This window comes from Sus scrofa, chromosome 1, assembly GCF_054392235.1.
Source record: "Sus scrofa isolate SSC_HxYL_T2T_F1_AM1 chromosome 1, Sscrofa_HxYL_maternal_Yorkshire_Landrace_v2.0, whole genome shotgun sequence".
In the NCBI taxonomy this organism is placed as follows: domain Eukaryota; kingdom Metazoa; phylum Chordata; class Mammalia; order Artiodactyla; family Suidae; genus Sus; species Sus scrofa.
Window position 1 is genome coordinate 252,907,280 of NC_139383.1, and position 25,869 is coordinate 252,933,148.

Consider the following 25,869-nt stretch of genomic DNA (forward strand, 5'->3'; position numbering starts at 1 on the left):
TATAGGGGCTCAAACATTGAGTCAGGATTGTTGCTCCCAACTTCGAATTTGGGGAGAGGCTTTAGCAGTAAACTCTACATACATCCAGGACACAATCACATTCTACCTAGTCTTCTACACCCACCCACACCCACAAAGAACAGCAGCAGAGTAAGGATCAGAGAGCATATATATAACAATGTCTTAAATTTGAGGGACCATCTTTTTCAAAACAAAATTTCCTTTAAAAAATTCCACCCCAATGACTATAAAAACCATAACTTAAGTGATTACTAAAAACTGGTACCCTTCGTATGATACACAGTATCTCTGTCCACCTACAGAGGGGTATGCAGACATTAACTCAAGCTTGACACAGTAAAAGCAGCCACAAACACACCAGAGTTCCAAAACAGTTCACTTTATTGAAGTAATGGTAATAAAACCAGAACTATTTTTTACAACTTTAAAAAAACTACTCACCTTTCAATGTTTGCGTCTTTGCTCCACACAAAGAAGCCACAGACAGCATGCCCTCAGCAAGATGTCTTAAATGTTTACGGTCTCAGGAGCCTCATTTATCAAGTGAGAGGGTTAAGCACACCACTAGTTTCCAACTGTAGCATCCTGTAAGTTTGTAATTTCCAAGTCATAAAACTCAAAAAAATCCATTTCAAGTTTGATATGCCCATTAGTCTATCACCTGAATATTCTTCAGAGGAACCTGTTTCCTAGAATGGACTACAGCCAAGTATTAGACACATAGCAAGGTAAAAGATAGGTATATATATGTTTGTGTTATGTTAGAAAGATGCACAGGAAAGCAGTATCATGCCAGTTATTCCAGACTGAAGACCTAGGTTCCCTCCCGTCCTAGCTCCTCAAGCACCTGCCCCCTTGTAGTCAAGGTTCTTCCTTAAAGAAACAGCAAGTATTGGGAGTTGCTGCTGTGGTGCAGCAGAAACGAATATGACTAGGAACCATGAGGTTGCAGGTTTGGTCCCTGGCCACACTCAGTGGGTTAAGGATCCAGCATTGCCATGAGCTGTGCTGTAGGTCGCAGACGTGGCTCGGATCTGATGTTGCTATGGCTGTGGTGTAGGCCAGCAGCTGTAGTTCCAATTGCCCCTAGCCTGGGAACTTCCATATGTCGTGGGTTCAGCCCTAAAAAGCCAAAAAAAAAAAAAAAAAAAAAAAAAAAAAAAAAAGAGTTGCAAGTATCTTTGAGATGATGGAAAATGCAAGGCTGATACCATCCTTTTCTCTACAATGAACTAGTTATTACTTTAGCACCAGGGATAGTCCAAAAACTAAACACTTTCTCCTCCCCACCAACAAACTTCCCTTCAGCATTAAAATTAATAATCTGGAGTTCCCGTCATGGCTCAGTGGTTAACGAATCCGACTAGAAACCATGAGGTTGCGGGTTCGATCCCTGGCCTTGCTCAGTGGGTTAAGGATCCAGTGTTGCCATGAGCTGTGGTGTAGGTTGCAGACGCAGCTCGGATCCTGCGTTGCTGTGGCTCTGGCGTAGGCTGGTGGCTACGACTCTGATTAGACCCCTAACCTGGGAATCTCCATATGCTGCAGAAGTGGCCCTAGAAAAGGCAAAAAAACAAAAATAAAATTAATAATCTGAGTATCTATCTGGTATTTGTTTTTAACAGTGAGCAACTTGCAGTGTATACACCTCCTTGACAACAGTGGAAGATCAAAGAATTTTTCTTATAACCTGCAATCAGCTAATCCATCAAAAAACAAGACAAAGCTTCGACTGCCTATGGAGGAAAACTGCCTGGGGACGCTCCAATAGCTAGTGCAGAGTTCAGGTTCTGGTTCTCTGCCGATTATCTTTTACTCTTGTGGTAAACTATCTATGCCCAAAGCCTTACTAATTATTATTAGCTTGAAAATGTAACAATTTAAAGAAAATGTCTGTTTTCTTTCTGCTCTTACACAGCACTGTTTTGCAAATTTTTAGCCAACACTGAAAGGACCAGGGTATATACTATGCCTGTGCAAAACTGCCTGTCTGCCTCCTCTTGATACAGTATAGCTGGAAAGGAAAAGTTCTAATAACAGTAAAACTAAGAACATGAGCACTAGAGGGGCTGCTGGGTTGGGCCCTCTGCTCGCCACCTGGTGCAAGCCTGGTTTGTTGGCTCCAGTTGAGGAACTTGAGTGCAATGGGGAGGAGCCTGTCCTTCAGCTGCCTGCATTTCACTACTTTTCTGGAACCTAATGCAACAAACTTCATTAGAGACACCTCATCCTATTATTCCAACATTATCAGTTTTCACTTTTAAACCAGAATCATTACCCAGTGTTTGCTTTTAGAAATTGTAAGGCTACAGTAGGTGCTCTGTTGATGGCTTAAATTTTACAGCTCCTGTGTCAGCCTCTGAAGGCCACAGGTTCTGCCATGTCCTCTTTGTGAACAGCGTTCCCAGTGCTGAGCACCAGCAGCATCACAGCACCAAGGCCTCAGTCAAGCAGCTTTACAGACGGGATCATTCACACACAAGGTGTCAATTCAGATCTTAACGTTCCACTTGTATTTCCTGACTGACCTGCAGAGGTGAGCAATCTTATCAAAATGCCATTCCTCTGACACAGGAAACGCTGCTAACTGTGCATACTCTAGCTCTCTAAGAACACCTAGTTTAAATAAAATCCAGTGATTATGGACGTTTTCACGTTTTTTAAGGGCAAAGCTACTAGAAATGCAGACAGGCAGAACAGTGGCCTGTTAGACTCACAAATATTTCTAGGGCTGCTTCCATTTAAGATTACTGCCACCTCTGTCCTGACAGACAGGAAGCAATAAAGTGTTAATTAACCAGACTTTTTGTAGCTAGCTAATTAAATCACTTCATTACTATAAAAATGTTTATAACATAAGAACTATTATAATGGCTCACTAGTAAAAAATCATTTTGTAAAAGTTACTTGGCTCAGATCAAAGACCTGATCAAAGGTACAGGAAAACCCACAATAGCTGTAACACTGTCTTGAAATCTTGTTAGAAATCCTGTCAATAGAGAAGCTTCAGGTCAGGATGGATAAGGACAACTACTCCCACACAAAACCAAACCAAAAACTAGTCTGTTGTTGTCTGAAGTGGGACTGAGAACACAGTGAAGTGTGCCTAGATACAACTTCAAAGATTAAGCTGATTTCTTAGTGTATAATAGAAGGTACCATCTTATTGCTCTATGCTCTGTATAGACTTAGCTATGAAATACAAAATACACCACTACCTGTAACTGTGTATCATATGCTGATTCAGGAAGCTAACCTGTTCAGCAGGTGGAACTCCTAAGCATTATTTTCCTATTTTAGTGCAAAGGAATGTTCATAAACAACTTCTTTAAAAGTTCAGCTTTAATGACAAACATTTATTACATCAGTCTCTCTTCAAAATTAGATGTGAATAAACAATTTCAAACAGGAGGTGCCATGGTGCCTTTTCAATACACTGTACTCAACGCACTGGGCCCCTGGGGGTGCCCAGTAATGTACACGTTGAAGCAATAATGTAAGTCTGTGAGCCACTGCTCCTGAGCACCTCCACTCTTCAATGTCTGCAGAGAAAAACAAGAGTAATATGAGAGCTGTACCAAAACTGCTGCCTGATGTTTTTCTTCACACTCAAGTAAGATTGCCAAGTCCCATCATCTAATATCCACAAGAAATCTCACTGAAAAGGGGAACCCATTAATTGGATGTTACCACAGGTAGTGAAAAATCCTAACTATATCCTCAGGTACAAGGGCTACCAATTTCCTCCTGGGTCTTTTCCCTCCCATATTTGCTAGGAACTACTGAAATTTCTCCATTAACCATCCCTGCACTCTGTACTTCCTCCACTTGGCATTCCAGAATCCCTTGATCTTTGCACCAATATTCTGAGAATAAGTCTACAGGTCTCAATTTGTCATTCATAGAGATAGACTCTACAATCTCAGAATAAACCAAATTCTTGACTTTTCTTCCATCCTATTTCTGAATTCTGCATTCTCCTCCATTACTGAGAAAATTCAGAATACATATCTGTGTTATATGGACGTATAAACTCTATTACTCTGAAGTATTTTATATATATATGTATGTGTGTGTATATATATATATATATATATATATATATAATCAGTTAATAAACCCCCCTCAATCAAATACCTACACAAAAACTCTCTCTATCCCAAACCAAAACACCAAAAGCTTCCTAGATAACAGAGCTGCCTGCCCCAGGTGCAGAGAACCATTAGACAAAGCTGAAGCCTGCTTTTTTCCTCCTCTCCAGTTAAGTGATCAGAAATAGGCCTGCAGTTTATTCCTAATAAATTTCCTTAGAGACAGATAACATTTGTTAGGCACTTAATAAATGTCCGTTAAAGTATAAACTTTATCTGGATGATCTCATTTAATGGTCACCAAAACCCCAAAAAGTTGCTATTATTCCCATTTCTACAGCTAGGGGAAAAAAAAATACCAACAAACTATCAAACTATCATAGTTATCATAGAATCTGGATCACAATCCAGTTTGGAGTTACTGTGAGGCCTGTACCTTTTCCAACTGAGCTGTCACCTTAATTCAATTTGAGTATTTTAAGGCTTTTATTACCAATTCTGGAACCAGAGCCACCCCCCTGTTAAGTGACAGGTACTAGGGGAAGCTCTAAGAAATGACCACACTGAGCTTAATTTAATTCCAGGAGTCCATCAATGCACAGGAACCAGGGCCTCCTAGGAGCACCGCCCATGCCCGTGAATCTAGTGCAAATAGGACACAGCCCTCATCCCATGCTGCTTACTGTGATGTTCTTGATGATCTGCTGCACCAAGATGGCATTGCTCAACATGTGGGTCCTGAGGGGTGCATGCTGAAGCAGCAGACGAAGCAGCTGGCCCACGACAGGCAGCTCCTCAGGCCCAGCTCTGCTCACTCGCAGACTCTGCAGCATCAACCTGAGGACTCGAGGCAGGAGAGCCAGGATGGAGACACAGACCCCCCACAGCTTGTCCCTTCAATAACAGAGAAATTAATTAGTGAACCAACACATACAGGAAAAGTGCCCTTTCCATACTTCCACAAACTGAAAATGTCCCTTTACATATTTTCTCATAAAATCCCACAAACCAAAGCTATTAAGAACTGGGTTTCATTAGAGTTAAATGAGCATCATTCTTTTGGTATCTTTATAGAGCAGAAACAAAAATGTTTATGATAGAGGTAAGTGGCAACCACATTCTAGAAGAGTGTCAATTAAATAGAGCAATAACCACTTGGAGGAAAAGTCCACTGGCTGCTAAAGGCTCTGACCTTAGTCAGTTTCTGTACATAATCCTCCCAGTCCCCAAGTCTTTCCAAGAAAACCTGCAGCAACCTTTTCACCCCAATGCCACGTACAGCAACTGCACCAAAAGTGGATACTCAATCCACTCTAGGCCAACCAGATGCTCTTATCTGAAGAGACTCATGCACAGCCAAATTAGGATAGCCATGTGCAAGGAGGAGAAAAAGCCAGAATTCAGACATAGCTAATGATGAGGCAAAGGCACAGAGATAAAGACTACACAATCTAGAAGAAATAGAGGAGCTCCCATTGTGCTCAGCAGTAACGAACCCAACTAGTATCCATGAGTATGTGGGTTTGATCCCTTGCCTCACTCAGTGGATTAGGGATCTGGTGTTGCCATGAGCTGCAGTGTAGGTTAGACACAGCTCGGATCTCACATTGCTGTGGCTGGGAACCTCTATATGCTACAGGTGGAACCCTTTAAAAAAACAAACAAAAAGAGAAAGCAACTGGGCTTTCTCTGCTGGGTTTCAATTTTCTACTTCCACAATTCCTACCCTTTGGGTTTTTGAAATTAGTTACTCCTGTAATGATCCAAATTATTCATTTTCTACTTGAACTTGAGTAGATTCTAAGTAGTTGTGAATCAAAACTGCTATAAGGGCTTCTGGATTCTACATCATACCAAATACAAGTATACTGAACAGATGAGTAAAGTTCAGAATTCCACCTTCACACACCACTGTTAAAGAAAACTGTCTGGAAAAAAAAAAAAAAAAGGAGTTCCCGTCGTGGCGCAGTGGTTAACGAATCCGACTAGGAACCATGAGGTTGCGGGTTCGGTCCCCACCCTTGCTCAGTGGGTTAACGATCCGGTGTTGCCGTGAGCTGTGGTGTAGGTTGCAGACACGGCTCGGATCCTGCGTTGCTGTGGCTCTGGTGTAGGCCGGGGACTACAGCTCCGATTCGACCCCTAGCCTGGGAACCTCCATATGCCGCGGGAGCGGCCCAAAGAAATAGCAAAAAGACAAAAAAAAAAAAAAAAGAAAAAAGAAAAAAAGAAAACTGTCTGGCCAAAAAGAAGAGCAATCTGGGTACCACAAATCATGGAAGCACAACCATGTGAAGAGCCATTGCAGGGTTTTCTAAGATTTGTCATGTACAAAAATAATTTTACTTTTTCTATAAATTGTTCAAAGGCGAGAACCAGGACCGATGAAGTAGAGGGTTTTTTTTCCTTTTTGCATTTTAGGGTCACACCTGTGGCATATGGAAGTTCCCAGGCTAGGGGTCCAATCAGAGCTACAGCTGCTGGCCTATGCCACACCCGTGGCAACGCCAGATCTGAGCCACGTCTGTAACCTACACCACAGCTCATGGCAATGCCGGATCCTTAACCCACTGAGCAAGGCCAGGGATTGAACCCACATCCTCATGCATACTAGTCAGGTTTTTAACCGCTGAGCCATGACAGGAACCCCTGAAGTAGATATTTTAGCTCAACATAAAACAATGGTTCTAAACTACTCTAACTCTGCCAACTTTTGATATAGTCTTGTCAGGTAATACCAACCACCTGTGTTGCCCCCAAACACAAAGAAACACAGATAATATACTTAAATAAAAAAAAAAAACAAAAAACCCAAGCCAACAACAAAAACAAACACAACCCAGACATGGAAGGTAGTTAACTAGAACTAGGTTCCCTGTATAGAGCTGAAAGCCAGGAAAATGCAAATGTGAAACTGCCTCATAGGGAGGTCTCCACAGTCCCCTCACAAAAAATGCACAGTCACATAACTCAAAACATGAGTCTGTCTGTTCAGCCCCACTTACTCCCCAAAATAAGGGAGAATTCCCACACCAGGGGCGAAAAAAGCAAATAAATTGACAAGAATTTAACACCAATAAATCAAGAATGACAAGGAGCTAAGTAAGAACTCAAAATACATCAAAGAAAACTACGTAATAGCTGATTAAATAAAAACTCAACAAAAGGGTTAAATAAAAGAATTAGCAAAATTAAAGACGTTAAAAGAGGAAAGAATGAGAGGCTCCTTGTGTTTTAAAGGAGTTTTTAGGAGAGAACAGAAACAGTGGGGGAGATGACAGAAACAATCAGAGTGCTTTCCTGACCGGAAGAAAAAACATATGAAGTCTTCAGATTGAAGCAGTACACTAAAGGGAGCTCCGCTGTGGCCTAGTGGGTTAAGGACCTGGTATTGTCACTGCTGTGGTGCAGGTCTGATCCTCAGCCTCAGGAACTTTGGCATGCCATGGGCGTAGCCCCCAAAAAAGGGAGTACACGAAGCCGCAAGCAGGATAAATAACAATAAACCTACACTGAGATACTTTGCTGGTGTGCAACACAACAAAGAGAAAGCACTGAAACCACAGAAAAGACTACCACCTACAAACCAGAGGGCTCAGTCAAAGAGATTTTCATTACTAACAATGAATCCAAAAGACAACAGAACAGTTTCTTCAAAGTACAGTGGCCAGTTCCGAACAACTGGTCAAGCCTGATTTTTTCAGTCAGTACTTGTGATCAAAAGCTCCCAGTAATTTGACTGGCACTCTCATTATTTGTAATCTCACAAACATCTTTTCAAGGAGGGCAGGAGCAACCCAAAAGGGAATTTTAAGTACACCTAAGACTGGCTGCCAACACTTCTTTGTGACTAAGTAATGTCATCTTGAAAGATGCAAAGGGTCCTGGCAATACCAAACTTCCTAGTAACCATTACTTTTAAAACAGAATTTTAAATGGGCAAAATGTATTAAATAGAGTGAACTTTGTTCACTCCAGCTGCATAAAATCAAAGTGGGATGTTCTATAAGAAACTAAAAGAGATCTTTGAAATTTCTCATCATAGTGCTTCACAAAAGGGCTGTACTTCACGTGACAGGAAAAGACAAATAGAAATACACATATTTCATAAATGGGGATGCTTATTATAAAATTTTTAGAACTGTGAAAAGTTCCTTGCTATTTATATAAGCCTTTCTTTTTTTTTGGCCACACCCATGGCATATGGAAGTTCCCAGGTCAGGGATCAACCTTTGCTTCAGCAACACTGAATCCTTAACTCACTGCACCCAGCCAGAGACTGAACCCTTGCCTCAATAGTGACCAGAGCAGCTACAAAGACACCGGATCCTTAACCCACTGTGCCATAGCGGGAACTCCACAAAAGCCTTTTCTTGACCTATCATACCTAAAGTTTAATAATGTGTAAGAAAAATACCATCAAATCTGTTTATTTATGTGTAAATCTTACAAGATATTAACAGCAAAATCTACAAAGTTTTAAATGCACACACACTTAGGCTAAAATCCAAATGTCTGTTGACAGTAAAATGGAAAAGTTATAGTACATTTATATAACAGAATACTAGAAAGCAGGGGCACTAGACCACAGCCAATCTGGCCCACAGCCTGTATCTGTAAACAAAACTTCCATGGAACAGTCACACCCATTCGTTTATGTATTATCTAATGCTACTTTCACAAGACCAGGCTAGTGCTGAGCAGTTCTGACAAGACTTCAGTTTGAAAAATCTAAAATATTCACTCTCTGACTCTTTACAGAAAGAAGTTTGCTGATCCCTGGTACAGAGAAAAATGAAATACATTTTTGAATCAACATAAAAAACTCTCACAGATGATAAAAATCAAATCACAAAATATAAATACAAAATTATTCCTCTTATATAAAATTCTTTAAAAATGCACCAAACAAAAATGAAACTGTTTATAAATTCATATCAACTTTTTATATAAAAAGGCAAGGAAGTGACCTAATACAAATGCGATGTGTGGGGATACAGAAGAGAAACTTAACATGGAAGGTATGTGGACAGAGTGTGTGCTGATGATGTTCTACTCTGAACCTGAAGGTTGGTTACATGGATGTTCAGTTTATACGTAGTCTTTAAACTATTTAAATGTTTTATATACGTATAGTTCTATGACATTTAAAAGCTCAAAGAAGAACAGAAAGCAAATATTAAAGTGTGATAGAATGATTTTTATTTTCTTATATTTGCTCATCTGTTAGATTTTTAAAAAACCTTCTGTAGGGAATTCTTAACAGCATACCAGTAAGAACATAAGCATGAGAATACTTTTTGAAAATTAAAATGAAATCCTCTGTATTATCCTAAAAGCTCTGGCCTAAAAATTATATACAGCAACAGTACTAATTAAAAACACTAGCATCTTAGAACAATTTCTTTAAATCCAGGAATTTAAAATTCCATACTGGCTAATTCTAATAAAGCTCCAAACAAAATACAAAGGCTTGTACCAATAAGCCCATCCTTCTAAAAGTAGAAATTTTCTTCTTGCCAGATCTCTAAGCAACGTTAATAAGGAAAGCTCACAAGAAATTTTATAATAATGCCATCTAACTTTTCAAATTTGTTTAAGGAAAAAACAAAAACTAAGACTGCCCACAACACAAAGGGGATTCACAAAAGAACAAAGAAAAAACTAGCTAGGTTTATCCAAACTCTGAAAGAGAATTAGATTTTGGAAATAATCTTTTTTTGGATTGATTTACTGATTGATTGGCTGTTGGACAGAGAGGGAGTTGTACAGGAAGAAATAAAATTAAAGAAACACAAAAACTATTACCTCTTTCTTAGATGTTCTGCTTCTCCTTTCTCTAAAGTAAGCAGAAAATAAAGAAGACTGTAGCAACAAGAAGCCAGAAATGGCAGTAGCGTCTCACTAAGTACACATGTATGATCCAGGAGCTTACAGATAACACCCAAAACACAGCCAGCCGTGCTGTCAGGAATTACAGTCAACCCAACCTGGACAGAGAAAAATGAGATTAATGACCTCTTTACAACAGCTGCTTTCCTCATGATAAAACCAAACACCATTAACTGGAGAGTTAACCTTCTATTACTTCTATCAATGGAAATTAATATATATATAATACAAGCCATAAAACCTACCACACCTCAAGGGCCTGTTTTCCTTTAAATGACTTTAAAAATATGCAAACTCAAGAAGTATTTCTAACCCAACCAACCACCTCCCTTTCATGACAAAATCTTCTAAAATTTTCTAGATGTTACAATTTCTACCAATGGTCATAAATACTATTATTTAAAAGGATTATCTCATGCATCCAAAGAAAATCTTGATACCAATAATCACACTTACATGATCTTTAGATTATTTAGACTGGAAAAGACCAGTATCTGGCACCACCCCCATCCCTAATAATTAAATGTACAAACCAGAGTTCATTTTACAATTATCCTTCTCTTGTCCTTTGACTTAACTAGTCATTCAGACAGAACTAAGGAAAATACCTGTACTGGAGTAAGATAATACTCTACTTATACTTGACTGCTTCACTGTCTCAAAGCCCAGATAAGGGACATCATGGTAGGCTAACTTCTCTGGACTCTACTGTATAAACTATCATCAAGGTGGACTCTAACTTGTAGCTGCTATGTGTATATGGTTTAAATCTCCTACAAACTACTGTGGAGTAATCCTAAAGTCTGCAAGCTCTGAGGTTCTAACCTTTCCATCAGGCTGTCTGAAAAAAAAGTGGCCAAGACTGGCTATTTTTTACTAGAATGTAGTGAATGTAGTCAAAAGAGGGCATAAATTTCTGGAGTAGAAGTTAAAGGGGGGGGGGGGGCTGCACCTATAAAATTATCCAAATAAGAGAGAGTTTCTGGGAAATAATTTTTTGGAGTCCTCCCTTATACTGTAGTACATTATACTAAAAACCCAAAAGTCAAAGTGTAAATGTTGGAGGAAATTAACAGCACAACCCAGGAATACCTAATGTGAATTTACTACCAGTGGAAACAAGAGATACCCACTGGCCAAAAGACAAGTCAGTTTCATGGCTGAGCTTATGTTTCCAGTGACCAGGCCTTAGGCCTGTCAGGTGACATCCCTCCTTTAGACCTCAAACTTTCTAGGTGGACACTCGACCACAGTCTGGATGCTGAATTCTACACTGACACTGGGCACATGTTAATTAAAGCATTTTAGTCAGAAGGACCTGAAATATAATTTTAAAGTATTTCACTGCACACTTGTACAAAGTAAGGTCCTGGGAAAAGAGGGGATGTCCCCCAAGTCATAGAATTAATTAGTAACAGCCAGAAAAAGACACCCAAGCATCATGCTGTGAGAGGCCATGAAATTATTAAGCTTAGAATTCTGGACTCACTCTCTCCTTGGCCATGGCAAACTCAATCTTAACTAATGAATCTCTGTGCTTATTTGTGTAACAGAAAAAAATTTTAAGTATATTTACCAAATGCTTACTGATGGCACTTTGCAGGACGTCAAAGCTTTGGCTTCGGGCAGGGATAACCAATAAATTGTGACAAACTGTCTGTCAGAAAAGGAGAACAACCAAAACCAAATCAGAACATTTCAGGTCAGAAACAAGTTCAAGAGATTTTGGGGGGGGGGGGGTAAATCTAATTAAAAGAAAACTTAACAAAAAATGACATTAAAAAAGCAAATGTCAAACAATCAGGCCTCATATATATGGGCTAGTTTTCCAAACAGTTCATTTGTTAAACATTTACTGAGCATTAACCTAGTCCTATTAGATGCTCTGCACAGGAAGGAAAGAAGAAACTCTTCCGTCCCACAGCCTTTGAGTAGCTTAAAATCTACCAAGGAAGAGGCTACATTTCTATTAAGTAACTGCTACAATAGGGAGACCTCGGTGATGTGAACAGAGGGCTAACAAAAGTCTCTGTCCCATGTGGTGGAAAAATATAGACAAAAACTTGTGATCCAGAAAATAACAATACCCTGTTCAAATTAATTATAATGCTGCCTTCTATTCCTCAAAAGGTTAACAAAAAAAAAAAAAAAAAAAAAAAAGATAGGCTACAAGAAAAGAACAATATGAATGAGGTGAGAATCAAATCTCTAGTATTTTACCAAGAATACACAATGGATAAAGGGTAGTCCTTTAAATAAATGATAATGGGAAAACCAGCCATCACATGCAGAGAAATAAAACTGGAATCCTATCGTGGAGAAAAGGGAACCCTCCTACAATGCTAGTGGGAATATAAGGGGATAAGTTGGTGCAACCACTATGGAAATCAGTATAGAGATTTCCTCAAAAAACTAAGAATAGAACTACCATATGATCTAGAAATTCTACTCGTGGGCATATATCCAGAGAAAATCATAATTCAAAAAGATACAGGCAGCCCAATGTTCACTGCAGCACTATTCACAATAGCCAAGACATGGAAGCAACCTAAATGTCCATCAACAGAGGAATGGACAAAGAAGATGTGGTACACATATACGATGGAATACTACTCAGCTGTAAAAAAGAATGCCATTTGCAGCAACATGGATGGATCTAGAGACTATCATACTAAGTGAAGTCAGAGAATGACGAATATCCTATCATGTCACTTATGTGTGGAATCTAATTTTAAAAATATAAAAATGAAATTATTTACAAAATAGAAAAGACTCATATATTTTAAAAGCAAACTTATGGTTACCAAGAGAGATGGGGGGGAGGGATAAATTAGGGGATTGGGATTAACATATACACACTATTATATATAAAAGATAATCAAAAAGGACCTACTGTGTAGCACAGGGAACTCTACTTACTATTCTGTAATAATCTATATAGGTAAAGAATCTGAAAAAGAACAGATATACGCACATCTGAATCACTTTGCAATACACCTGAAACTAACACAACATTGAAAATCGACTGTATTTCAATAAAAAATTAAAATTAAAAAAAGAAAAACATATTACAGAAAAAACTGTGGTCCAAAGTACCTATTCAAATTAATTATAATGATGCCTATTCCCCAAAGGTAAAAGGAAGTAATCAGTCTACAGTAAAAGAAGAAAAACAAGAATGAGGTGGGATTAAATCTTTAGCATTTTTAATTTTCTAAGTTCTTAAAATAAAAAGAGGGAAGGACAGCATCAGGTCCTTCAGAGAATCACAAGACAAATCCAGAGCTGATGGAATGTGGTACCAAAAATAAAATATGTAGATAAATGCCATGGAGAGACAAAGACCAGTAGAAAGACTATCCACTCTATGAAGAGAATAGGTACTTAAAGTAAATTCAAGAGGACTGTCAATCCTCAAAAATCAATAGCTCTATGCATATGTCTCTATAAAACCCCCTGTAGACTGATACCACTAAAGTGTTTTCACTAGCAAATTGTCTTATCTTTTAAACCTATAGGCAACAAAGTAAACAACATTATTTCCAATGCTGCCTTCCTACTTCAAAATGAGTGTAGCGAATGTTTTTCTTGTTAAGGCTGCACCTGAGGAATGTGCAAGTTCCCAGGCTATGGGTTGAATTGGACAGCTGCAAGCTTACACCACAGCCACAGCAAGGTTGGGATCTGAGCTACATCTGTGACCTATGCCACAGCTTGCAGCAATGCCAGATCCTTAACTCACTGAGCGAAGCCAGGGATTGAACCCATATCCTCATGGACACTATGTTGGGTTCTTAACTTGCTAAACCACAATAGGAACTCAGTGAATGTTTTCATTACTAAAAGGTAAGTGATCATTGAAAAGGCCCATTCGATAATTAGTGATCACCGCAATCTCTCCCCTTCTGCCTCCCCTCCTTGAATAATTCAATTCTAAAGCCACTGCATGAGGCTAAGCTAGTTCTAGAGTGAGCAGGAGAGCTACAGTGGCCCAGAGCAGGCGATCCATTACAAATAGAGGCACACTGTCCCCAAGAGCTGGAGTTCAAAGGGGTAAGGAAGATACCTTCATGGGAAAGGGATGATACAAAAAGAGACTGATTACAGACAGAGGAACTGATCAAGTGGATAAATATATTAAGTATAATGGGAGCCAAGTTTCTCTCCATCAGAAAAGGCAGGTAACAAGAACAAAAGGAGACAACTGGAACAAACCCAGTGGTGTTGAATTCCTGATTTCTGTTCACTGACAGGGTCTAGAAACAGTAACATCTAATAGCAACAAACACACTTAAGAGTCCAGAAGATGGTTTCTAAAATCCACTTTACTCCTAAAGGAAAACTGGGCTTCTCAAAGAAAAACCAGATTGCAGGGCTGAGACGGGGAAAATACAGCATGAAACCAAAACAATACGTGGTACAAGAAAGTAAGGAAGTGGAGTTCTGACTGTGGTGCTGTGGGTTAAGGATCTGGCATTATCCGTGTGGCAGCGCGGGTTCAATCCACAGCCCAGTGCAGTGGGTTAAGGATTTAGCATTGTTGCAAGCTGTGGCTCAGATTCTATCCCTGGCCCAGGAACTTCCATGCGCCTCAGGTGCCACCAACAAAGGAAAAGGGGGTGGGGCAGAGTAAGGAAGTACAGCTGATCCTTGAACAATGTGGAGATCGGGGCACAGACCCTTCATGTAGTAGCAAATCTGTGTGTAACTTAATAGTTACCCCTCCATATCCAAGGTCCCCACCCCCACCCCATGTGTGGATTCAACCAACCAAAGTATGGTACTGTAGTACTTACTACAGAAAAGTTCAAACCTGTGTTATTCAAGGGTCAATTGTACTCAGAGATAAATGTGGACACATTAAAAGAACAAAGAAATCAGCTTCCAGGAGGTGACCATGGCTAACATGACAGTATCAAAATTAGTAAAGATAGTACAGAATTTTAATCCACTGAATAATATAAGAAACCATATAAACAAAAATAAAAAATTAATGAATAAACTGAGAGACCAAAAAGGAGCAGGATATTTACATTGTTTCAAAGCATCTCCTCATAAAATATTACTAACTACAAAGTGGAAAAAGTAGAGAAGGTGGGTAGATACCACTTGATCAAGTGATCTAAGTCAATATCTAACTGGACAAATCAACACCATGTACTACCCAAACTATGCAGTCAGAAAACCACAGTATTATTCATGTCTTGTTCCTATCAAATTTGTATAACCTGAATCTAACTGTGAGGAAAAAAACTAAACCCAAATTGAGAGTAATTTCACAAAATAACTGTCCTGTGTTCTTCAAGTGTCAAGGTCAACCAAAGGCAAGGAAAGACCGAGGAACTATTCCAGATTTTGAAAGAGACTAAACATACATTACAACCAAATGCAATTAATAATTTCAAATGGATCCTTTAAAGGATATTATTGCGACAACTAGCACAACATGAGTAAAGTTTGAGGACTAGATTACCAATTTTAATTTTCCTGATTTTTATGACTATATTGTATTTATGTAAAATGGAATGGCCTTGTTTGTAAGATAAATACAGGCATATCCTACAGATATTGTGGGTTTAGTTAGACCACCACAATAAAGTGAATATAGCAATAAAGCAAGTCACATGCACTTTTTGGTTTCCCAATACACATACGAGTTATGTTTATACTATATACTGCAGTCTACTTATGTGCAATAGCATTATGTCTATAAAAACAATGTAAGCACTCTAATTTAAAAATATTCTGTTGCTAAAAAATGCTAACCATCATCTGAGCCTTCAGTGACTCATAATCTTTGTGCTAGTGGAGAGTCCTGCCTTGATGCTGAAAGCTCTGACTGATCAGGTGGTGGTTGGTAAGGTTAGAGCGGCTGTGGCAATTTCTTTTAAAATAAGTAAACAATAAAGTTTGCCACAAAGACTGACTCTTCCTTTTGATAGCATTTTACCCAAATCAAACTTCTTTCAAAACTGGAGTTCACCTTCTCAAACGCTGTTGCTCCTTTATCTACTAAATTTATGAAATACTCTAAATCCTTTGTTATCATTTCAACAATCTTCATAGAATCTTCACCAGGAAGAGATTTCATCTCAAAAATAAATAAATAACAACAACAACAAAACACTTTCTTTGTTCATTCGTAAGAAGCAACTCCTCATTCCTTAAAGCTTTATCATGAGATTGCAGCAATTCAGTCACATCTTCAGGCTCCACTTGTAACTCTAGTTTTCCTGCTATTTCCACATTTACAGTTACTTCCTCCACTAAAGTCTTGATCCCCTCAGTCATCCATGAGGGTTAGAATCCACTTCTTCCAAACTCCTGTTAATGTTGATATTTTGACCTCTGCCCATGAATTCCAAATGTTTTTAATGCCACCTAGAATGGTGAATCCTTTCCAGAAAGCTTTCAATTTACTTTGCTCAGATCCATCGAAGGAATCACTATCTATGGCAGCTATAGATTTATGAAATATATTTCTTAAATAAGACTTGAAAGTGTAAATGACTCCTCAATCCATGGACTGCAAAATGGATACTGTGTGAACCTATATGAAAAAAAATATTAATTTCATTGTATGTCTCTATCAGAGTGCTCGGGTGACCAGATGCACTGTCAATGGGCAGTAGTATTTTGAAAGGAATCTTTTTCTGAGCAGTAGATCTCAACAGTAGGCTTCAAGTATACAGTAAACTGTGTTGTAAATAGATGTGCCGTTATCCAGGTTTTGTTGTTTGACTTATAAAGCAAAGGTAGAGTAGATTTGGCATAGTTCTTCAGGACCCTAGAATTTTCAGAATGGTAAATGAGCACTGGCTTCAACTTAAAAGTCACCAGCTCCATTTGCCCCTAAGAAGAGTCAAGGCTGTCCTTTGAAGATGTGAAACCAGGCAATGACTTCTCTTAACTATATGCAAAGTCCTAGACGACATCTTTGTCCAATATAAAGCTGTTTGCCTACAATGAAAATCTGTTGTTTAGTGTAGCCACCTTCAATTACTTTAAACAGTCTTTTGGAATAATTAGCTACAACTTCTCCATCAACACTTGCTGCTTCATCTTGCTCTTTTGTGTTATGGAGACAGCTTCTTTCCCTAAACCAGCATCTTCTACATTCAAAGTTTTCTTCTGCAGCTTCCTTACCTCTCTCAGCATTCAAAGAAGTGCAGAATTAGGGCCTTGCTCTAGATTTGGCTTTGGCTTAAGGGAATGTTGTGGCTAGTTTAATCTTCTATCCAAACCACTCAAACTTTCTCCGTATCATGAATAAGGCTTGTTTCACTTTCATACCCTTCCAATGTTCACTGTGAAGGCACTTTCAATACCAAGAAATTTTCTTCTGCATTCACAACTTGGCTAACTGACATAAGAGGTCTTGCTTTCAGCCTATCTCAGCTTTCAACATGCCTTCCTTACCGAGCTTACAATCATTTCTAGCTTTTGATTTAAAGTACAAGATGTACAACTCTTCCTTTCACTTGAACATTCCTAGAAGACATTACACAGGGTGACTAACCGGCCTAATTTCAATACTGTTTTATTGCAGGGAATAGGGAGGCCTGAGGAGAGGGAGACGGAAGGGGAACTGCGGGTTGGTGGAGCAGTCAGAACACACATAAGCACTGATTAATTTCGCTGACTTGTGTGAGAGCAGTTCATGATGCCCCAACACAATTACAATAGTAACATTAAAGATCACTGATCATAGACGGCCAAATATAATAACAATTAAAAATTTTGAAATATTCTGAGAGTTACCAAAATGTGACAGAGACATGAAGTGTACAAAGGCTATTGGAAAAAATGGGCAACAACAGACGTTCTCAACCCAGTATAGGGTTGCCACAAACCTTCAATTTGTAAAAAACACAGTATCTGTGAAGTGCAATAAAGTGAAGAGCAATAAAACAAAGTAAGCCTATATGCTAAAGTATGGGCTATGGTCATTATATTATCTGAGAAAACAGATACTCTGTACTGTAGTTGTAATTTTTTCCCTAAGTTTGAAATTGTTTCAAAATAAAAGCAAATATTGATACAAACACAACATTGTAAATCAACTACACTTTAACAACAAAAAAAACCCCAGAGTTTATACACACAAAAACATACACATACAGAGGCAGTCCTCACTTTCTACAATTACAGTGTTAATAGAAACTTTCATATATCAGAACCTGACCTGACATTGCAAGATTCGGGAAGAGGCATGGTAATTTGGTCCAATGTGGAAGTTAAGGGGTTTTAAAAAAATATATAAAACTTGGCCCAGGAACTTCCATATGCTGTGGGCACAGCCAAAAAATTAAATAAAAATATAAAACTGGCAGAGTTCCCATCGTGGCCCAGTGGTTAACGAATCCGACTAGGAACCACGAGGTTGCAGGTTCCATTCCTGGCCTTGCTCAGTGGGTTAAGGATCCGGCGTTGCCATGAGCTGTGGTGTAGGTTGCAGACGCAGCTCGGATTCAGCGTTGCTGTGGCTACAGCTGGTGTAGGCCAGCGGCTACAGCTCCGGTTAGACCCTGGCCTGGGAACCTCCATATGCCATGGGAGCAGCCCTAGAAAAGGCAAAAAGACAAAAAAAAAAAAAAATATATATATATATATATATATATATATATATATAAAACTTCTTTATTTTTAAGAAGGTTTTTTTATACATTTAATATCTATATTGAAGAATTTTCTACCTAATTTATCAGAATACATACAGAAATGTCATGCACCTAGCACTTTTTTTTTTTTTTGCATTTTAGGGCTGCACTCATGGCATACAGAGGTTCCCAGACTAGGGGTCAAATTGGAGTTACAGCTGCCGGTCACAGCCACAGCCACAGCAACGCAGGATCCGGGCCTCGTCTATGACCTACACCACAGCTCACGGCAACACCAGATCCCCAACCCGCTGAGTGAGGCCAGAAATTGAACCCGAATCCTCATGGATACTAGTCGGATTCATTTCTGCTGCGCCACAACAGGAACTCTGCTAGAACTTTTTATAAAATCATTTTATTGCTGTATTAAAATGTTAAAAAGAACAGGTAAAAGAAATTATAATTATTACAACATTAAAATTCAGATTTAGAGATGCTTTCACTTATCCAAAAAATTACATCAAAGAATATATTTACAGAGTGACAGTTTTCATATACTCACACAACAAAACAGGGCTCAATGTTCTAAGAAAGTGTCATCAAATTTACCTTTGGCAGATTACATTTTACCTTTCCCCTGTTAGTCAACTCTCAACTATTATCAACGAATAATTTAAAAAAAAAAAAAAAAAGTGAGAAAGAGAGAGCCTGCTCTCTCTTTCCCTACCCCACTATTCTTTTATGTACCACGGCTTGTGGAGGGGACAAACTCACTTCAACCAAGCTGCCTCTAAAGACCACCCAAGGGTACTGGAAGAATGTTTGTGTTCAGAATCCTTTTGTGCCTTACTTGCTTTTTCCTATTATTCCAACTGCTTAATTAAAATGGCTTTATAATAGATATCTGATATATAAGCCCACTAGCTTTATTTTTATTCAACACTATCTTATTCTTCTGCATTTCAAGATAAATTTTAGAATGTTCTTTTCTTTTTTTGTCTTTTGTCTTTTTAGGGCCGCACCGGAGGCATATGGAGGTTCCCAGGCTAGGGGTCCAATCCAAACTACAGCTGCCAGCTTACGCCACAGCCACAGCAATGCCAGATCCAAGCCGCATCTGCGACCTACACCACAGTTCACGGCAATGGCAGATCCTTAACTCACCAAGCAAGCCCAAGGATCAACCCAAAACCTCATAGTTCCTAGTCAGATTTGTCTCCACTGTGCCATGGTGGGAACTCCTAGAATCACCTTTTCAATTTCCACAAAAACATTTGCTCTGATTTTGATTTGAATTACTCTATATCTATACTACAGAGAGAGCTATTATTTTTATAATATTGGGGCCTCCCAATCCATGAACATTATATATTCCTGCAAGTATTTAGGTCATATTTAATATCTCTTAGTAATATTTATAGTTTTCCATGTCCTCAGAGGTCTTCAGCAATTCTCTGGTGAAATTCTCTTTTGATCTGTGTGTGCGTGTGTACGTGTGTATCCCTATTGCTAAGGTACAACTTTCAAGAGTACAGTGTAAGCTGATGTATGCACCAAAGACACAACCCACTTCCAGGCCAGGAACTTAAGTTACATTGTTTTCTTAGGACCAAGAGCCGCAGAGGTTATTGGCTTAGCCTTTAAGCCCCTCTACTTTTGCCACTTAAGAATCTGGGAAATGCTGGGGGGATCAGACCCCTCAGAGGCCCCTTGTGTCGCCTATTTTCTCAATCCAGCCCAGCAAGATGGTCAAAAGGTTGACTGGATTCTCCATCCTCCAATAGGGGCAATATGACAAAGTCAAATTCTCATCTTCTTGCCTGAGAGACAAGTCTCCTTAGGTACGCTGATGAATAAAAATCTGTATATGCACAAAATGATGAAATTCCACATGGCCAAAGAATCCGAGGAGTTGTGAGCAAAACAATTCCCAAAGCTCAAACGGGGCAGAGATGTCTGAGTTCTAACCAGCCAGAATGGAGTGTCTTCATAGAAAACCCAGATCATTCAGATGATACTCAAAAAGAGAACATATCAATAGTCGAACATACATTAGCACTGGGGTAGGAGTTAGCAAACTTTTTCTGTAAAGGCCAAAGAGTAAATATTTTAGGCTTTGCAGGCCACATAGATTCTGCCACATATTCTAGGATTCTAGGGTGGGTCCCCTCCACTTCCCATTTTAACAATGGCTTAAAAAAACAACAACCAAAAAAACCCATAAGCACTCTAGCTCAAGGATGGTACAAAAACAGGGCCAACCCAGATTTGGCCTGTAGACTGCTGTCTGTTAACCCTTGCGCTTTGGTAAAGGCTACTTGTTCTAATAAACCACCCCAACAAAATTTACAAACAAAACTCTAAAGGATAAAGCTCATAACTCAAGCAACCTGCCTGCCAGAACAAAACACTCTTTAAAAGAAAACAAAATCCAACAGGTGAAATTTCCATTGTCCAATATCCTCTCAAAAACTACTAGACATACTAGTAACACAAAACTGTGCCACATAATCAGGAGAAAAAAAATCAACAGAGATGATAAAATTAGCAGAAAGGAATGTTAAAACAATTATAAATATGTTCAAGTAGCTAAAGAAAAATTAATGTAAGAGAAACAGAAGATGAACCAAAAAATTTCCTGAGATTAAAAAACACATAATCTAAAACTTAAAATTCACTGGTTAGTCTTTGTTCACAGATCACATGGTCATCTTTATAAAAACATGGATCAATAGAAAAAAATTTTGGCACTAATAAGCAATTATAGCAACATTACAGGATATAACATTAACATAAAAAAGTCAATTGCTTTCCTAAATACCTGCAATGAACAAATGGAATGTGAAATTAAAAACATAATACCACGTATATTATCCCAAAAATGAAACATTCAGGTATAAATCTAATAAAATATGCCTAAGATCTATAGGATGTAAACTATAAAACCCCGATGACCAAATTCAAAGAACTAAATAAATGGAGGGTAAGAGCCCACACACACTACTGTATAAACTAGATGATTAACGAGAATCTACTGTACAGCACAGGAAAATCTACTCAATAGTTTGTAATAACTTATATGGGAAAAAAAAAATGGATATATTCACACGTATGACTGATTCACTTTGCTGTACACCTGAACTAATATAATATTGTAAATCAACTATACGCCAGTAAATTTAATAATAAATAAATAAATGGAGGATATTCCATGTTCATGCATAGAATGACTCAATATTCTCAAGATGTAGTTCTCCACTTGATCTATGGACTCAATACAAATCCGACCAAAACCCCAGCAGGGTGTTCCCTGGTGGCATAGGAAGTTAAGGATCTGGCATTGTCACTGTTGTGGCTTGGGTTCATTCCCTGGCCCAAGAACTTTCACATGCTGCAGGTGCTGCCAAAAAGAAACAAAGAAAAACCATATAGAAAATTAAAACCAACTACTCTAAAAATCTTTAAAAACAAAATAAAATAATAGACTGATTCTTAAGTTTATACAGAGAGGCAAAAGACCCAGAGAGGCAAAAGACCCAGAATAAGCAGCATACATTTAAAGAGAACATTTTGGAGGACTAACACTAACCAACTTCAAAAAATACTATAAAGTCACAGCAATCAAGACAGGTGATACTAGCAAAAGAATAGATAAATAAATGGAATAAACAGAGAGCCCAGAAAAAGACCCACACAGTCAACTGATTTTTAACAATGGAGCAAAGACTGTCTTTTCAACAAATAGTGCTATAACAATTGGACATCCATATGGGAAAAAAAATAATCTAGACAAAGACCTTCAACCCATCACAAAAATTAACTCAAAATGGATGACAACAGACCTAAACATAAAATTCAAAACTATAAAACTCTTAGTAACACAGGAAAAATGTAGTTGCGCCTGAGTGTGGTAATGACTTTTTAGACACAAAATGAAGGTACAATGCATGAATAAAATAACTGAAAAGTTGGATGTCATTAAAATTAAAAACTTCTGTTCTGTGAAAGATAATGTCAAGAGTATGGAGTTCCCGACATGGCGCAGTGGTTAACGAATCCGACTGGGAACTATGAGGTTTCGGGTTTGATCCCTGGCCTAGCTCACTGGCTTAAGGATCCAGCATTGCCATGAGCTGTGGTGTATAGGTTGCAGACACGGCTCGGATCCCATGTTGCTGTGGCTCTGGCGCAGGCTGGCGGCTACAGCTCTGATTCGACCCCTAGCCTGGGGACCTCCATATGCCGCGGGAGCAGCCTCAGAAAAGGCAAAAAGACAAAAAAAAAAAAAAGAGTATGAAAAGACAAGCCACAGGCTAGGAGAAAATCTTGGCAAGATATCTGATAAGGGACTGTTATCCAAATACTCAAAGAACTCTTAAAATTCAATAAGAAGGAAATATCCAAATTTAAAAATGGGCCAAAGACCATAAGAGACACCTCACCAAAGAAGACACAGGGCAAATAAGCATATGAAAAGATGCTCCACATCATATGCTATCAGGGAAATGCAAATTAAAGCAAACTAAAACAATGAAATACCACTATACACTTATTAGAATGACCAAAATCTGGAACACTGACAATACAAAATGTTGGCAAGGATATGGAGCAACGGAATCGCTCATTTACTGCTGGTGGAAATGCAAAATGGAACAGCCACCTTGGAAGTCTGTTTGGTGGTTTCTTATAATTTAAACATACTCTGACCACATGATCCAGCAATTGCTCTCCTTAGTATTTACTCAAAGAGGCTGAAAACTTATGACCACACAAAAACCTATACATGAGCATTTATAGAAGCTTTATTAGTAATTGCCAAAATGTGAAGGTAATCAAGATATCCTTCGGTAGGTAAATGGATAAACTGATACATCCAGACAATGAAATGTTACTTAGTGCCAAAAAAAAAAAAAAAGATCTATAGAGTCATTGGGAAAAAAAAAAAAAAGGAGGGACCTTAAATAAATATTACTAAGTTAAAGAAACCAACCTGAAAAGTCTATATATTATATGGCTCCAAATATATGACATTCTGCAGAAGGCAAAACTATGAAGACAGTAGTTAGATCAGTGGCTGAAAAGACGTTGAAGCAGGAGAAGAAGATAAACAGGCAAAGCACTGAGGACTGTAGGGCAATGAAAATACTCCATATGATTCCATAATGATAGATGCATGTCATTATACATTTGTCCAAACCCAGAAATGTATAATACCAAGAGTGAACCCTAATGTAAACTAGGGACTTTGGGTGATTATATCAACATGAATTCATTAACTGTAACAAATGTACCACTCTGGTGGGGAATGTTGATAATGGGGAAAGCTATGCAAGTGTGGGGGCAGAAGGTATATAGGAGGGTATATTTGTTCCTTCTCTTCAATTTTGCTGTGAACCTAAAACTCCCTAAAAAAAAAAAGAGTCTTAATTTTTTTAAAAAAATTAATTGGTTAAATTTAAGAGCAGATTAGATACTACAGAAAGAATCAGTGATCTTGGACATGATGAAAGGAATATAAAAGAATTAATATAATCAAACAGCTGAAAAATATGATAAAAGGAAAAAATTTTTAAACTTGTAGGAACAAAAGCATGTAGCGGAAAAAAAACACTCACATTACACACAGAAAAACAAAAATAAGAATGACCCTACATGTGGTGCAGCAGGTTAAGGATCCAGCATTGTCACTGCAGCAGCCTGGGTCGCTGCTGTGGAGCAGGTTCAATCCCTGGCTTGGGAACTTCCACATGCCCTAGGTGTTACCAAGAACAAACAAAAACAGCAAATACTTAAAAACAGAAAACAAAGAAGCAGAGCTAACATGCCAACAGTGGAGATAAAATTGAATGCTCAAATTACTGAAGCTATAAAAATATTCCACTTTTAAAAAGTTCAATAATGTAAAACTAAACAATATGGTTCGGAGTTACAGTCTAATGTGGTAAAACTATAAAGGAGCAAGAGTTATGATAAAATTTAAGATGTTACTCTGAAGGGAGAGGGGAAAGGCACAAAGGGGTTTCAAAAATAATGGAAAATGTTCTATTTCTTAAATTGGATTAATGTTTTATTATTATCCTTCAGAACATATCTATGTTAAAAAGTACTCTTTTATAACCACTGAAAAATTTATAAATGACAACATCAACCTTAAAACCTTTCACTGGCTCTGGAACAGAAATCTCCATTTGGGAATGGTATCTCCGTCCAGATTCCTTTTTCCTTAGCGATCTTTCCCTGTTAACTACTCTTTCCATCATTAACAGCAAGATCATAGAATTCTTCCTTCAGTGCTCAGAAGAAATGATCACATAGATACTAAGTGAAAACTGCAAGGTCTAAATCAGTGTATAGAGTACGTTATCGCCATAATAGGAGAAAAGCAAAATAATACATGTACTCATTTGCAAAGGTATCTAAAAGCATACATTTGGAAACCAGGGAGGGAAAATGGATGGCTGGGAGATAGGAAATGGAAGAATACCTTTTATTATTACCCTTTGTACTCTATGAACACCTACTCAAAAAAAAGTCTAATTTTAAAAGAATCACTTCAGCCTAGGCAGAATCTTGTCAGCCTAGGCAGATAAAACTACAACAAAACAACTAAACAATTTCACTCTACTAATATTTTTCAAATGAAATCACTAGAAAAATTAATTTTTACACTAAGGATGTCAAAACCACACATATTTCAAAAAATTACACATGAAAAGGCCAACTCAATTATAGTAAAATTTATCCAAAATAAAACTGAAATCTTCACTTAAGAACTTCAAAAAACAAAGGAGTTCCTTGTTGGCCTAGTGGCTAAGGATCTAGTATTGTCACTGCTGTAGTGCAGGTTCGATCCCTGGCCTGGGAACTTTTGTATATTGTAGGCCCAGCGCCCACCCCCCAAAAAAAACTTCAAAAACTGAAACTGAAGCTTTCAGATTTTTCCTAATTTATGTCTTAACATTCCAAAGACAGAAAGCTTAAAGTTTAATACATGTTCTTGCCCAATGCTCACTTAGAAATATAGCTGATCACATTTTAATGAAAATTGTAGTATGGCTTTACACAGACGATGTGCTTATGAAAAATTAAAATTGTCAGAAAGATTACCAGGGTTGTTCAAGTTACCAAACTAGACACTAATGAATCTATGCCTGGAATCTGAGGCCCATTAATTCCCACATAATGCTTCTTCCAATAAATCATAATAGTTTTAAAAACATCAGAAACTGCCTATCCTACAAAACAACGACTAATACTACTGCTGG

At 38.2% G+C, this 25,869-nt stretch overlaps 2 protein-coding genes across 47 annotated transcripts in view; one reads left to right on the forward strand and one right to left on the reverse strand.

Annotated features, from left to right (window-relative positions):
• Positions 1-3,432, forward strand: part of INVS (inversin) — a 160,290-nt gene extending 156,858 nt beyond the window's left edge. For all 44 annotated transcript variants that reach the window (XR_014824714.1, XR_014824684.1, XR_014824677.1 and 41 more), the window contains one exon: positions 1,647-3,432. Coding sequence is in view for 30 of the 44 variants with exons in the window: in XM_084990979.1 (XP_084847105.1) it covers positions 1,647-1,792 (146 nt within the window). In the remaining 14 variants the exon portion in view is untranslated. The remainder of the gene's footprint in view (positions 1-1,646) is intronic.
• The window catches only part of TEX10 (testis expressed 10), a 61,805-nt gene continuing 39,284 nt past the window's right edge, over positions 3,349-25,869 (reverse strand). For all 3 annotated transcript variants that reach the window (XM_084991151.1, XM_001925941.7, XM_084991136.1), the window contains 4 exons: positions 11,581-11,661; positions 9,921-10,102; positions 4,796-5,006; positions 3,349-3,563 (listed from right to left, as the gene is read on the reverse strand). In XM_084991151.1, the coding sequence (XP_084847277.1) occupies positions 3,450-3,563; positions 4,796-5,006; positions 9,921-10,102; positions 11,581-11,661 (588 nt within the window). In that variant the 3' untranslated portion in view covers positions 3,349-3,449. The remainder of the gene's footprint in view (positions 3,564-4,795; positions 5,007-9,920; positions 10,103-11,580; positions 11,662-25,869) is intronic.